This window comes from Takifugu flavidus, unplaced genomic scaffold (genome assembly GCF_003711565.1).
Source record: "Takifugu flavidus isolate HTHZ2018 unplaced genomic scaffold, ASM371156v2 ctg443, whole genome shotgun sequence".
Lineage (NCBI taxonomy): Eukaryota > Metazoa > Chordata > Actinopteri > Tetraodontiformes > Tetraodontidae > Takifugu > Takifugu flavidus.
In genome coordinates this window covers 1-14,769 of record NW_026622062.1, presented here as the reverse complement: position 1 = coordinate 14,769, position 14,769 = coordinate 1, and the positions used below count along the sequence as shown (strand labels likewise).

General features: G+C 46.2%; 3 protein-coding genes across 4 annotated transcripts; 2 read left to right on the top strand and 1 right to left on the bottom strand.

The window, feature by feature from the left end:
• The first annotated feature begins 3,173 nt into the window (after positions 1–3,173).
• LOC130520607 (serine protease hepsin-like) lies at positions 3,174–7,293 on the top strand. Its single transcript, XM_057024303.1, has 10 exons — positions 3,174–3,239; positions 3,450–3,580; positions 3,658–3,777; positions 3,936–3,976; positions 4,221–4,386; positions 4,462–4,652; positions 5,038–5,133; positions 5,231–5,373; positions 5,497–5,661; positions 5,760–7,293. The coding sequence occupies exons 1-10, from the start codon at positions 3,174–3,176 to the stop codon at positions 5,802–5,804; spliced, it is 1,164 nt and encodes a 387-aa protein (XP_056880283.1). The 3' UTR covers positions 5,805–7,293.
• LOC130520604 (B-cell receptor CD22-like) lies at positions 6,428–10,067 on the bottom strand. Its single transcript, XM_057024298.1, has 6 exons — positions 9,896–10,067; positions 9,603–9,791; positions 8,681–9,331; positions 8,529–8,607; positions 7,056–7,289; positions 6,428–6,743 (listed from the first exon to the last, which is right to left on the bottom strand). Exons 1-6 carry the CDS (start codon positions 10,065–10,067, stop codon positions 6,689–6,691), a joined length of 1,380 nt encoding a protein of 459 aa, XP_056880278.1. The 3' UTR covers positions 6,428–6,688.
• A 1,235-nt stretch (positions 10,068–11,302) lies between these two features.
• Positions 11,303–13,177, top strand: LOC130520605 (uncharacterized). Of its 2 annotated transcripts, none has more exons than XM_057024300.1 (3): positions 11,303–11,438; positions 11,683–11,847; positions 11,923–13,177. In XM_057024300.1, exon 3 carries the CDS (start codon positions 12,166–12,168, stop codon positions 13,126–13,128), a length of 963 nt encoding a protein of 320 aa, XP_056880280.1. In that variant the 5' UTR covers positions 11,303–11,438; positions 11,683–11,847; positions 11,923–12,165; the 3' UTR covers positions 13,129–13,177. The 2 variants fall into 2 exon arrangements, with proteins under 2 accessions (XP_056880280.1, XP_056880279.1); XM_057024299.1 differs by having other exon boundaries at positions 11,683–12,113; positions 12,185–13,177.
• Positions 13,178–14,769: the final 1,592 nt, after the last annotated feature.

The following is a 14,769-nucleotide window of genomic DNA, read 5'->3' as shown; positions in this document are numbered from 1 at the left end:
TTCCTGGGTCATCGTGGTGAAATGGTAGCATAGATCACACTGTCAATGCTGTTTTTTCCTTTGGACCTGTGGGGATAAATTAACCAAACATTACAAACACACTTTGCTTCCTTTTACATTGTGCTGTTTTCACCCTTCTATTCATAAACTAAACCAAGAACAAACTGTGCTGCCTGCATGACAAATTCCCCACGTACTCAACACTTCCTTAAACTTAATCAGCTTCACTCTAGATGGCTCTTCAAAATAGAGAGTTCCTCAAAGTTCTAACCACAAATTTAATGCTTCATCAGGGCGTTTTTAATGCAAATATTGCAGTGTGAAAAGTGCTAAAGTGTGAAAACAGCCACCACCAGACTGGAACAGTGAACCTACCGTGAGCCCTGCACATCTGGACTGTCGCTCAGCCCCTCCAGATCTCTGGATTTGATGTTCACTAATGAGTAGATCACCTCGCTTCTCATGGATGCCGGAGACTGAGAGGAGGGGGAGGAAGGATCGTATGGCGAGCGACGTCTGGCAGAGCGGAGTCTGGCCTTTGGATGTTGCTGTATATGACGTTGGATTCATCAAGCGCCTTCTGATGAAGGCGCCTTTTTTTCCACCTGCTGAGACAACAACAAACATATAAATATAGAATATAGCTCATTCTTCCAGATCACATTTTGACTAAAGTTTCCTTGAAAGTAACAGCGTGAAAACAGCGGAAAGTTTCGGGAACGGACTCTCCTAATCTGTCTAGCTCATTTGAAGGTGGAAGAAAAAAAAAGATTTCTGAAAGCTCTGATGAAAAATTGGTCGTATCAAAGAGAAATGTGTTATTTTATTTGGTAAGGGAAATGAGGGTTAGCCCACATGTGGCTATTCTGGACAAAGAAAAACGTCACCAACGCCCAGAAAAGGAGAAGCAATAAAAATGGCATTTGAGTGGAGAAAAGTGCAGCATCTTCATTAATGACTGACTCACCAGAACAAAAAGAGGGCGACCACGAGAGCTACGATGAGAGCGAGTCCAATTCCGACACAGCTGGGAGCGTCTGGCTACCTGAGGAGGTCAGACATGTCACCATTTAATCACTTTAACCTAGTTATCTTTGCAAACTCTACCAGACACAAACCCCGCTGCTCCTCATCCACCATGGCCAGCAGCACCTCGGTCGAGTTCTTCCCCCCACTTGGTTCCTGGCCTGGCAGAGGTACAGTCCAGAGTGCAGCGCCTCCATGGAGGGAATGGACAACACCTGACCTGAGCCCACCTGCAGCCCGTTGGAGCTGCTGGAGTTTGTATTTCTGTACCAGATGTAGGTATCTGCAGGGGGGTTAGCATCACTGGAGCAGGTCAGAGTCACACTGCTGCCCCACACCACATGGGCTGGGTTAATTGTAATGGAAATGTTCTCTGGGACGTCTGGGAGAAGAACGGGATCCCACACAGTCACATCGTCATCATCAGAAATGTGTTGAGTTGAGTTTATGTCCAGATACGTACAGTAGACCTGGAGGAGGACCGCAGAGGAGTTAAAATGGTCCACCCCTCTGCTGCTGATGTTGTTCCAGGCCTGACAGTGGTACCGCCGCTGTGATCCGGCTGCACGTCAGGGATGGTGTAGTTCTGCCCCGACCCGATGAAGCGCCCTTCCCTGTAGAGGCTGTACCCGTTGTTTCTCACCGGGGGGCTGGCGTCGCTGTGGCAGGTGAGAACCACCGAACTTCCTCTGACGACGTTCCCGGGTGAACTGATGGTCAAGGTCACTCTGTCAGGAGGATCTGATGGAGGGATGAGCCGGAAGGTTGAAGGATACAGTGAAATATGGATAGAAAAGAGTATGTAAAGGTGGAATGGCATCTTTTTTCAGACACATTTCTTATTTTTATTTCAGTTTATACACATCAGTAATTGCTGTTTTCAAAATTGATTAATGTGACTTCTGCAGAACAGTTTAATTAAGCAGATGTTGAATCAGTGATAGTTGATGAAATTAGGAGAAAGTGTGACGGGCTTACACAGTACATTTACGGCCACGGGAGCAGATCTGACCCACTCTTGTCCCCAGACAGCACAGTGGTACCTGCCAGTGTCCTCTCGCCTGGCTACAAAGACCTCGTTCCTTACAAGTTGTCCATCCTTGAACCAGACAACGTCCACTGGCGTGGGACAGCCCGACACACAGGTCAGCCGTGCCGCCTTCCGCCACGGAGCTCGACTGCACAGCAGCCGTCAGCTCTGAATCACAGGGAAAAGGGTGAAGTTAGAAGGGTGATTCAAACACTCGCTGGCTGGTTTATTCCTGTTGTTACCTTTTACATACAACTTAGTAGATGTTTTACTCTTCTGATCTTTGAACTTGGTGTAAAAACTGAAAAAGTAGTCCCCTGCATCGGTGTGTTGCACATCATTTATCTGCAGGCGGCAGTCACTGATGAAGTTGCCCAAATATCGATAGCGCTGCGAGGGATCCCTGAATATTGGCAAAGAGACGGCCTCCAATAACACCACCCTACCTTGTTTCGTCCAGTCAACTCTGGTGACAGTGCTGTAAAAAGGATTGGAATACCGGCAGTTAATCACCGCTGACGCCCCTCTCAGAACGCACAGATCCCTGTCCAAGGTCACTTCCAAGGATCCTCTCTGGGCACCTTTCATACAAGTAAATAAACTCAGTGATTAGAAGATTTGACCTGAAACGTTGAACCCAAAATATGTTGACTCACCAGATATCGTCGCAAGAATAATCAAAATATGACTTTTCATGCTTAAAATCCGCCTATATCGACAGAGTTCCATATAATCTCAATGTGCACGACCAACCGCTTTAGGGCTATTTATGTTGAACACTAACCAAAAGTGGGAGGATTTCATGTTACTTCCTCTTCTCAGATTTTTTTTTAGTGTTAAAAAAAAAAACTTTTGAGAGATTCCGGTTTATGATCTGAATCGCAAGCACCGTAAAAAGAACTGCTGCTGCCTATAAGAGAGAGAGACGAATTTTATGCTATAAGTAACCTTAAAGTATAATAAAAATGTGCTCATCAGCATTTTCTGTGACGTTCTGCGAAATCCATCTCTGTCCACTAGGCGCCGCTGCTGGAACATTAAACTAAACGAAGGCAACGCAGCTGACTGGTCCCCAGATAATCTACACAGAAATATCATAATTATGTACCTACAATTAATGTCAGACAGCGACTACGATGGCCAAGACATGAAGACGAAGAAAGGAAGAAAGAACAAAAAGGGGGTTGTTTTTGGAGAAGTGTAATTAAATCTTATTTTTTGAGTTAGGCAATTGTTTTTTAATGTTTGTATTTTAAAGGTTTGGTTAAGTTTATTTCAGAACCGCCAGAGTCTCGCTTCTATTTTCCACACAAGAGAAATCTGACAGAACTCCTTGAAAAATTGTTCTATTCGAAATTTATCTAAAATGATAATGAAATTACCGCTGTGTTAGTTGCATGGTTGTAACAAAGCAGCAAGGATCAGTGTGTTTGACTCCACCCACAAGAGGTGGCGCCAGGTGTGTTCCTCCTCAGCCAATGAGTTCCTTGCTAGCATCAGCTGTGAGGAAGTGGGTTTTGTTAGGTGAGATGGGTTTTTTACAGATATATCTGAGCATTAAATGCTGTGACATGCGACTGAAGTGTGTTTGTGCGTTTCAGTGTGGTGAATCACTCCGTTGCTTCAGTGCCGGAGGCCAGCAGAGATGGTGGCGAGTTCTTCTGCGTCAAACAGGAAGAGCTCAGCTACGGCAAGAAAATCAAAGACGCGTTGTTCCCGTGGTAAGCTCCACCCGTCTGTGCGACGCTGCACCGACAGCCACTGTCCTCCCTTTGCCCTTTTCTTTCACCTCTCTTCTTGGTTAACGCACAGAAACATCAGCACTATGCTAGTTTGGACGTCAGGCTGTTGTTGCTAACTGTGTCTGTCTTTGTTCCAGTGACTGTGAGAGCCGGGAGGTTCTCACACTCTTGTGCCAAGGTAAGATGTTTGCTGAGATATACTATCACTGTCCGACACACTCTGGACACTCTCCCACCTTATTTCACACGCTGGGCTACTCTTTCTCTCGTGATCTTTGTGTTTTTCTTTGCTTCCTTGATGCTTACACATCCTGTCTGGCATTTTAATCCCCTCCTTTATGCCTATCTTGTCTGTTTTCCCCCAGTTGTGTCCTAAAATTACCCCCACACTGTTTGATTTTCTATCTGCTCTCTCCCCTCAGACTGCGGCAGGCGTAGTTTTGCAGCAGACCGTATAGTCGGTGGTGTAGATGCCAGGCAGGGAAGTTGGCCTTGGCAGGTGAGCCTCCAGTATGATGGAGTCCACCAGTGCGGGGGGTCCATCATCTCAAACCGCTGGATCGTCTCTGCAGCACACTGCTTCCCCAAGTAAGCAAGAGAGCTGCATAAAATGCAAACTCTTGTCTGTATGGATACAAGAGCAGTATATATCTTCTGTGCTAGGCGGTATAGCTTTCTTAACCGCTGGAGTGTGTTGCTGGGCTCCATCTCCAACAAACCTGTCAATGCCAACGTGGCGGAGGTTAAGACTATCGTTTACCACAGCAGCTACCTGCCCTTTGTGGATGCTAACATCGATGACAACAGCAGGGACATCGCCGTTCTCGCCCTCACCCAGCCTCTCACGTTCAACGGTATGAAGGCAGACACACACACACACACACACACGATTTCATGATAACAGTTTTTACAGATGAGGAAGAAGGAGCGCAATCTCTTTTCCACGGAAAAGTTTGTGACCCCACAGCACAGATTTGAATAATTATATCATGTGTACAGATTAACTGAGAACATTAAATGAACTATATACACATGTCAACTTTTCTGGGCTAATATTTTATGTTAGATTCGTGGCTGGTTAATTGTTGAATTCTTCTTGTTAATTTATAACGTGTTATATAATTGAAGATCTTCCACTTGGGCATTGCTGCCATCTAGTGTTTATCATATAGAATTACAGCCCCTGTATTCGTGCACGTCAGTAAGATGATGTAATTTGCTTTTTGTGTACATTTACAGAGTACATCCAGCCTGTCTGTCTGCCAACACATGGACAAAGATTAATAGATGGGCAAATGGGAACAATTACTGGCTGGGGAAATGTCGGATACTTCAGTGAGTTTATATTTTATGACAATTGTTATTGTTTTTTTTTTTTTTTACAAAAGACCGGCTAATATCTACAGAGTTTGACAGTTTTGTTGCCTGTCAGGGCACCTTGCAGATGTCCTTCAGGAGGCACATGCGCCCATCATCAGCGATGCCGTATGCAACGCTCCTGATTACTATGACAACCAGATCACCACTACCATGTTCTGTGCTGGTTATGAGAAAGGAGGCATTGATGCTTGTCAGGTCTGTATTTTCCTCTGTTTATGTATTTTGGTGCACAAATCTAGTCTTTCTGTGCCCTCTCATTCATATGCTTGCATTTCTGTATCTTGGTGGATTTTCTGACCTTCTTAACCTGTGACACAGGGAGACAGCGGCGGTCCCTTCGTGGCAGAAGACTGTCTGTCCAAGACCAGCCGGTATCGTCTGCACGGAGTTGTGAGCTGGGGAACGGGCTGTGCTATGGCCAAGAAACCTGGCGTCTACACCAAAGTTTCCCGATTTCTTCCCTGGATATCTACAGCCATGAGGGTGAGAGACTCTCTTTCTTTTATGGAGTTTATTTGTCATAATACCAGAGGAAACGTTGGTGTTACAGATGTGTTTGTGCTTGTCTCCCCCACCAACAGAGCTATCACAACTTACCAGGGGTGCACAAATTGGCTCGGCCATGAAATTGGGTATGAAGCTCTGAGCCGACCTTGCAGAGGTCAGAAGGGACCTCTAGGGTAATAAAGACAGATACTGCTTTCCTGAACCATTAATACCCCAACTGTGAGCAGAGTTACTAACATTGTTTAACCTCTACAGGAGTCTATTTTTGTATAGTTAAAGACTGATTATAAAAGCCAAAGTGAATTTGTAATATGATCAATACTAGAGGCCACTTTTGTGATACAATACATTTTTTTTCTGTGCCTTTCTTGTTTTTCCCCCACTTCTTGTTCACTTTAGTGGCACACAGCATCAAGTTGACCGTTATCTCAAAAAGTGAATTTACATGCAGACTCATGAAATTGTGGATGATAACCGTTTAGTTTGTCCTCCAGATTAAGTACAGCCTGTGCCATTTATTTAGTACTCAAGTTTGTGTCGCTAAAGGCTAACTGCTAATTTTTTAAGATTACTTAAACTGCACATAGGTATGTCATAGCAGAAACTGCATATGCAATACCCCGGCTTTAGCATAAAAAGCAGTTATTCAAACATGTTTTGTCTTTTTCCTCACGCGAACTGATGCGGACTTCACTCTTGTTGCAATCAGTATTTTGTTCTCGTTGTAAATAGTTTTTTGTTGTTTATGATGTTTATTTGAAGCGTTTTGCGGAGCCACAGTGCAATAAAAAAATTGAAATCGTCTTCTCAGAGGAGCTCTTTTGTGTGCTTCTTTAATGCCTATTGTGGCACTGCCTGTGTCCTGGTTGAAAATGCAAGTCAGATATTTAACAAAGTTTGTTAATCTTTATGTTGTAAAGAATTAGGCAAGACTGAGTCCTTGTTCAGAAATGTACCAAATATAAAATAATTAAAATGATCGATACAGTTAGTTCCTGGGTCATCATGGTGAAATGGTAGCATAGATCACACTGTCGATGCTGTTTTTTCCTTTGGACCTGTGGGGATAAATTAACCAAACATTACAAACACACTTTGCTTCCTTTTACATTGTGCTGTTGTTTTCACCCTTCTATTCATAAACTAAACCAAGAACAAACTGTGCTGCCTGCATGACAAATTCCCCACGTACTCAACACTTCCTTAAACTTAATCAGATTCACTCTAGATGGCTCTTCAAAATAGAGAGTTCCTCAAAGTTCTAACCACAAATTTAATGCTTCATCAGGGCGTTTTTAACGCAACTATTGCAGTGTGAAAAGTGCTAAAGTGTGAAAACAGCCACCACCAGACTGGAACAGTGAACCTACCGTGAGCCCTGCACATCTGGACTGTCGCTCAGCCCCTCCAGATCTCTGGATTTGATGTTCACTAATGAGTAGGTCACCTCGCTTCTCATGGATGCCGGAGACTGAGAGGAGGAGGAGGAAGGGATCGTATGGCGAGCGACGTCTGGCAGAGCGGAGTCTGGCCTTTGGATGTTGCTGTATATGACGTTGGATTCATCAAGCGCCTTCTGATGAAGGCGCCTTTTTTTCCACCTGCTGAGACAACAACAAACATATAAATATAGAATATAGCTCATTCTTCCAGATCACATTTTGACTAAAGTTTCCTTGAAAGTAGCAGCGGAAAACAGCGTGAAAGTTTCGGGAACGGACTCTCCTCATCTGTCTAGCTCAGGGGTCACCAACCTTTTTGAAACCAAGAGCTACGTCATGGGTTCCGAGTCCTGTGAAGGGCTACCGCTTGACACACTCCTCTAAAATAACAAATTGTCTGTGTGTGTGTGTGTGTGTGTGTGTATCAATAACTTAGAGTGGGTAACAGAAAAGATCAATATTCAACACTTTAATATTATTAATCTCAGCAATTGTTCAGATGATCACTTCTACATTTGATCAGAAAAAAAATGTCGAGTTTTCCCCAGACCTTTTCAACCATAAGAAACTAAACCATTTTAACAATTCATAAACTATGTTGAACCATGTTTTAAAAAGTTATGCAACATTTAAAAAAAAAATCAACTTTCCTATTGAATAAATCTTAACTGAACAAATCTACTGCAATTCTGCTCAAAATCTGTTACATTTTATAAACACACTTTTTAGCTCATGGGCCTTCTCTGACTGTAGAATGCTTCCCGGTGGGTAGTTAGCATTAGCATTGTAGCTTTCATGACACGTAGTGAAGCGTCGCTCCACATGTGCTGCTTCGCTGTCATCACAGTCGCCCCACAAATGCAACATACACATCTTCCTTTCACAGTAGTAAAAAATGACTCTTCCTCCCATTCACTTTGAAAATGATAAATTTACTGTCTTCTTTTTGCCAGGTTTTTGGGGTAGAAAATTGCCCTCCACTCACCATCTTCACTGCCTGCTAGTTTATTCTCCACAAGCGCAAAGGTTCTTTCATGCGCACAATACTGACCTTTGAACTAGGTCAGAGTTCACCTTCACTTTATTTAGATTTTTATTTATTTTTAAGACATTGTCATTTTAAAATCTATGTAAATGCAGGTGTGATTTTAAAAAAATAGCGGTAGAAAAAATTTCTTAGATGCACCTCACTTTTCTTAGATGCACGAGTTTTGCTATTTTTAGAACAGGCTTGGTCGCATCAAAGAGAAATGTGTTATTTTATTTGGTAAGGGAAATGAGGGTTAGCCCACATGTGGCAATTCTGGACAAAGAAAAACGTCATACAACGCCCAGAAAAGGAGAAGCAAAATGACATTTGAGTGGAGAAAAGTGCAGCATCTTCATTAATGACTGACTCACCAGAACAAAAAGAGGGCGACCACGAGAGCTACGATGAGAGCGAGTCCAATTCCGACCACAGCTGGGAGCGTCTGGCTACCTGAGGAGGTCAGACATGTCACCATTTAATCACTTTAACCTAGTTATCTTTGCAAACTCTACCAGACACAAACCCCGCTGCTCCTCATCCACCATGGCCAGCAGCACCTCGGTCGAGTTCTTCCCCCCCACTTGGTTCCTGGCCTGGCAGAGGTACAGTCCAGAGTGCAGCGCCTCCATGGAGGGAATGGACAACACCTGACCTGAGCCCACCTGCGGCCTGTTGGAGCTGCTGGAGTTTGTATTTCTGTACCAGATGTAGGTATCTGCAGGGGGGTTAGCATCACTGGAGCAGGTCAGATTCACACTGCTGCCCCACACCACATGGGCTGGGTTAATTGTAATGGAAATGTTCTCTGGGACGTCTGGGAGAAGAACGGGATCCCACACAGTCACATCGTCATCATCAGAAATGTGTTGAGTTGAGTTTATGTCCAGATACGTACAGTAGACCTGGAGGAGGACCGCAGAGGAGTTAAAATGGTCCACCCCTCTGCTGCTGATGCTGTTCCAGGCCTGACAGTGGTACCGCCCGCTGTGATCCGGCTGCACGTCAGGGATGGTGTAGTTCTGCCCCAACCCGATGAAGCGCCCTTCCCTGTAGAGGCTGTACCCGTTGTTTCTCACCGGGGGGCTGGCGTCGCTGTGGCAGGTGAGAACCACCGAACTTCCTCTGACGACGTTCCCGGGTGAACTGATGGTCAAGGTCACTCTGTCAGGAGGATCTGATGGAGGGATGAGCCGGAAAGTTGAAGGATACAGTGAAATATGGATAGAAAAGAGTATGTAAAGGTGGAATGGCATCTTTTTTCAGACACATTTCTTATTTTTATTTCAGTTTATACACATCAGTAATTGCTGTTTTCAAAATTGATTAATGTGACTTCTGCAGAACAGTTTAATTAAGCAGATGTTGAATCAGTGATAGTTGATGAAATTAGGAGAAAGTGTGACGGGCTTACACAGTACATTTACGGCCACGGGAGCAGATCTGACCCTCTTGTCTCCAGACAGCACAGTGGTACCTGCCAGTGTCCTCTCGCCTGGCTACAAAGACCTCGTTCCTTACAGGTTGTCCATCCTTGAACCAGACAATGTCCACTGGCGTGGGACAGCCCGACACACAGGTCAGCCTGATGTCGTCGCCTTCCGCCACGGAGCTCGACTGCACAGCAGCCGTCAGCTCTGAATCACAGGGAAAAAGGTGAAGTTAGAAGGGTGATTCAAACACTCGCTGGCTGGTTTATTCCTGTTGTTACCTTTTACATACAACTTAGTAGATGTTTTACTCTTCTGATCTTCGAACGTGGTGTAAAAACTGAAAAAGTAGTACCCTGCATCGGCGTGTTGCACATCATTTATCTGCAGGCGGCAGTCACTGATGAAGTCGCCCAAATATCGATAGCGCTGCGAGGAAGCCCCGAAATTTGGCAAAGAGCCGGGCCACCAATAACCAACCATCTGATATTGTTTCCACCAGCCAACTTCGATGACAGCGTGGGAAAAAGGATTGGAATACCGGCAGTTAATCACCGCTGACGCCCCTCTCAGAACGCACAGATCACTGTCCAAGGTCACTTCCAAGGATCCTCTCTGAGCACCTTTCATCCAAGTAAATAAACTCAGTGATTAGAAGGTTTGACCTGAAACGTTGAACCCAAAATATGTTGACTCACCAGATATCGTCGCAAGAATAATCAAAATATGACTTTTCATGCTTAAAACCCGCCTATATCGACAGAGTTCCATATAATCTCAATGTGCACGACCAACCGCTTTAGGGCTATTTATGTTGAACACTAACGGAAAGTGGGAGGATTTCATGTTCCTTCCTCTTCTCAGATTTTTTTTTAGTGTTAAAAAAAAACCTTTTGAGAGATTCCGGTTTATGATCTGAATCCCAAGCACCGTAAAAAGAACTGCTGCTGCCTATAAGAGAGAGAGACGAATTTTATGTTATAAGTAACCTTAAAGTATAATAAAAATGTGCTCATCAGCATTTTCTGTGACGTTCTGCGAAGTCCATCTCTGTCCACTAGGCGCCGCTGCTGGAACATTAAACTAAACGAAGGCAACGCAGCTGACTGGTCCCCAGATAATCTACACAGAAATATCATAATTATATACCTACAATTCATGTCAGACAGCGACTACGATGGCCAAGACATGAAGACGAAGAAAGGAAGAAAGAACAAAAAGGGGGTTGTTTTGGAGAAGTGTAATTAAATCTTATTTTTTGAGTTAGGCAATTGTTTTTTAATGTTTGTATTTTAAAGGTTTGGTTAAGTTTATTTCAGAACCGCCAGAGTCTCGCTTCTATTTTCCACACAAGAGAAATCTGACAGAACTTCTTGAAAAATTGTTCTATTCGAAATTTATCTAAAATTATAATGAGATTACCGCTGTGTTAGTTGCATGGTTGTAACAAAGCAGCAAGGATCAGTTTGTTTGACTCCACCCACAAGAGGTGGCGCCAGGTGTGTTCCTCCTCAGCCAATGAGTTCCTTGCTAGCATCAGCTGTGAGGAAGTGGGTTTTGTTAGGTGAGATGGGTTTTTTACAGATCTATCTGAGCATTAAATGCTGTGACATGCGACTGAAGTGTGTTTGTGCGTTTCAGTGTGGTGAATCACTCCGTTGCTTCAGTGCCAGAGGCCAGCAGAGATGGTGGCCACTGTCCTCCCTTTGCCCTTTTCTTTCACCTCTCTTCTTGGTTAATGCACAGAAACATCAGCACTATGCTAGTTTGGATGTCAGGCTGTTGTTGCTAACTGTGTCTGTCTTTGTTCCAGTGACTGTGAGAGCCGGGAGGTTCTCACACTCTTGTGCCAAGGTAAGATGTTTGCTGAGATATACTATCACTGTCCGACACACTCTGGACACTCTCCCACCTTATTTCACACGCTGGGCTACTCTTTCTCTCGTGATCTTTGTGTTTTTCTTTGCTTCCTTGATGCTTACACATCCTGTCTGGCATTTTAATCCCCTCCTTTATGCCTATCTTGTCTGTTTTCCCCCAGTTGTGTCCTAACATTACCCCCACACTGTTTGATTTTCTATCTGCTCTCTCCCCTCAGACTGCGGCAGGCGTAGTTTTGCAGCAGACCGTATAGTCGGTGGTGTAGATGCCAGGCAGGGAAGTTGGCCTTGGCAGGTGAGCCTCCAGTATGATGGAGTCCACCAGTGCGGGGGGCCATCATCTCAAACCGCTGGATCGTCTCTGCAGCACACTGCTTCCCCAAGTAAGCAAGAGAGCTGCATAAAATGCAAACTCTTGTCTGTATGGATACAAGAGCAGTATATATCTTCTGTGCTAGGCGGTATAGCTTTCTTAACCGCTGGAGTGTGTTGCTGGGCTCCATCTCCAACAAACCTGTCAATGCCAACGTGGCAGAGGTTAAGACTATCGTTTACCACAGCAGCTACCTGCCCTTTGTGGATGCTAACATCGACGACAACAGCAGGGACATCGCCGTTCTCGCCCTCACCCAGCCTCTCACGTTCAACGGTATGAAGGCAGACACACACACACACACACACACACACATACACACGATTTCATGATAACAGTTTTTACAGATGAGGAAGAAGGAGCGCAATCTCTTTTCCACGGAAACGCTGACGCTAACGCTGCTAACGCTGATGCAGCCTTTGATGTCCTGCTCTCAGCAGTGAGCAGGCTGCAAACACAGCACCCTGACGCCCTCCTCCTCATCTCTGGAGACTTCAATCATGCCTCTCCATCATCTTCTCTGCCCAAATTCACCCAGTACGTCACATGCCACACCAGGGACAATAAAACACTGGACCTCTTCTATGCCAACACCAAGGAGGCATACCACTCTCTCCCACTCCCTCCCCTGGGCCGTGCCGACCACAACCTTGTACACCTCCGGCCTGTGTACAAACCTCTTGTGCAGAGGCAGCCTGCTGTCACCCGCACAGTGAAGAAATGGTCCGAAGAAGCCGAAGAGGCCCTGAAAGACTGTTTCAACACGACCCTGTGGGATGTATTCAGCGACGCCCATGGGGAGGACATTGACAACCTCACCAGCTGCATCACTGACTACATTAATTTTTGCGTGGAGAACACCGTACCCACCAGGACTGTACGGAGCTTCTCCAACAGCAAGCCCTGGATCACCCCAGACATAAAGGCCCTCCTGAAGGAGAAGAAGAGGGCTTTTGTGTCTGGAGACAAGGAAGAGCTGAAGACTGTGCAGAGAGAACTGAGGAGGAAGATCAGACAGGAGAAGGACAACTACAGGAGGAAGATGGAAAACCAGCTGCAGCAGAACAACATCTGTGGGGTATGGAAGGGCCTGAAGACCATCTCGGGCTTCAAGGAGCAGAAGTCCCAACCTGTGGGCGACCGGGGGTGGGCTAACGACCTGAACTTGTTTTTCAATAGATTTGATCAGGTACCCACCCTCCCCCAGCCCAGTCTCCTCTGCTGTTACCCCCGCCACTGTCTGTGCCTGCAACCCATTGTTCCTCCTGTCCCCCCTCCCCCTCTCTCATGAACTTCAGCTCACACATTCCCGACACTTCACACCCTGGCCCATGCCCATCCCCCCCAACACACCCCCTGCTCCAGCCTGTCCCTCACACCCACCAGGTGAGAAGGCCCTGAAGAAGAACAGGGCAGGAAAGCGACGGCCGGATCGGATGGCATCAGCTCCAGGCTCCTGAAGTCCTGCGCAGACCAGCTGTGTGGGATCTTCAGTCACATGTTCAACCTGAGCCTGAGGCTGGGGAGAGTGCCACAGCTGTGGAAGACGTCCTGCATCGTCCCAGTGCCGAAAACACCGCACCCCAAGGAGCTCAACAGCTACAGGCGGTGGCTCTGACGTCTCATCTGATGAAGATGCTGGAGAGACTCATCCTCGATCACCTGCGCCCACTGGTGAGCTCCTTCATGGACCCGCTGCAGTTCGCCTACCAGCCGAGCATCGGGGTGGACGATGCCGTCATCTACCTCCTCCACACCTCCCTCACTCACCTGGAGAAGGCTGGAAGCACTGTGAGGATCATGTTTTTTGATTTCTCCAGTGCATTCAACACCATCCAGCCCAGGCTGCTGGGGGACAAGCTGCAGGTAGCTGGGGTGGATCACCACCTCACAACATGGATTCTGGACTACCTCACACAAAGACCACAGTTTGTGAGGGTGAAGGGCTCCCAGTCAGATCGGCTTCTCTGCAGCACCGGTGTCCCGCAGGGAACAGTTCTGGCTCCTTTCCTGTTCACCCTCTACACCGCGGACTTCTCATACAGCATCTTCATGTCACCTCCAGAAGTTCTCTGACGACTCTGCTGCTGTCGGCCTCATCACGGACGGGGACGATACGGGGTACAGAGAACTTATCCAGGGCTTTGTGGACTGGAGCCTGCGGAACAACCTCCAGATCAACGCTGGCAAAACCAAGGAGCTGGTGGTGGATTTCCGCAGGCGTAACAACCCCCGCCTGCACCAGTGAACATCCTGGGAACGGATGTTGACGTGGTGGAGTCCTACAAGTACCTGGGTGTTCACCTAAACAATAACCTGGACTGGACACACAACACAGACGCCCTGGTCAAGAAGGGCAACAGCAGACTGTTCCTGCTCAGGAGGCTGAGGTCTTTTGGAGTGCAGGGACCCCTCCTGAGGACTTTCTATGACTCTGTGGTGGGATCAGCCATCTTCTACGGGATAGTCTGCTGGTCCAGTAGCATCACGGACAGGGACAGGAAGAGGATGGACAGACTGGTAAGGAGGGCCAGCTCTGTCCTGGGATGTCCCCTGGACTCAGTGGAGGTGGTGGGAAATGGGAGGATGATGGCTAAGCTGTCATCCATGTTGAACAACACGTCCCACCCCCTACAGGACACCCTGACAGCACTGGGCAGCTCCTTCAGTGAGCGGCTGCTCCACCTCGCTGTGTGAAGGCGAGGTATCGTAGATCTTCCTGCCGGCTGCTGTCAGACTGCACAATAAACAGAACACCCGCTAACACAATCTGAATATTATATATTCTGATATGTATATTGTATTCACCCTCTGTACTATGTACAGGTACACAGAGGCCGAGTATCCATTTATCTGGATTATTGTAAATATACATCCTCTTTGTATATTCCATTTGATTTCTATTTGATTTTATCTTATTTTTCTCTGAGTG

Bases quoted from the DNA above. Each gene is read 5' to 3' on its own strand.
- LOC130520607 (XM_057024303.1), top strand. From the start codon at position 3,174: ATGTCAGACAGCGACTACGATGGCCAAGACATGAAGACGAAGAAAGGA. The intron at 3,581-3,657 runs GTGAGATGGGTT...TGTGCGTTTCAG, and splicing joins GAGGAAGTGGGTTTTGTTAG to TGTGGTGAATCACTCCGTTG. The intron at 3,778-3,935 runs GTAAGCTCCACC...TCTTTGTTCCAG, and splicing joins AAAGACGCGTTGTTCCCGTG to TGACTGTGAGAGCCGGGAGG.
- LOC130520604 (XM_057024298.1), bottom strand. From the start codon at position 10,067: ATGGTTGGTTATTGGTGGCCCGGCTCTTTGCCAAATTTCGGGGCTTCC. The intron at 9,332-9,602 runs GTCAGATCTGCT...TCCCTCCATCAG, and splicing joins TGCTGTCTGGAGACAAGAGG to ATCCTCCTGACAGAGTGACC. The intron at 8,608-8,680 runs GTTTGTGTCTGG...TGACCTCCTCAG, and splicing joins GGTGGATGAGGAGCAGCGGG to GTAGCCAGACGCTCCCAGCT.
- LOC130520605 (XM_057024299.1), top strand. From the start codon at position 11,870: ATGCAAACTCTTGTCTGTATGGATACAAGAGCAGTATATATCTTCTGT. The intron at 12,114-12,184 runs GTATGAAGGCAG...CAGTTTTTACAG, and splicing joins CCAGCCTCTCACGTTCAACG to ATGAGGAAGAAGGAGCGCAA.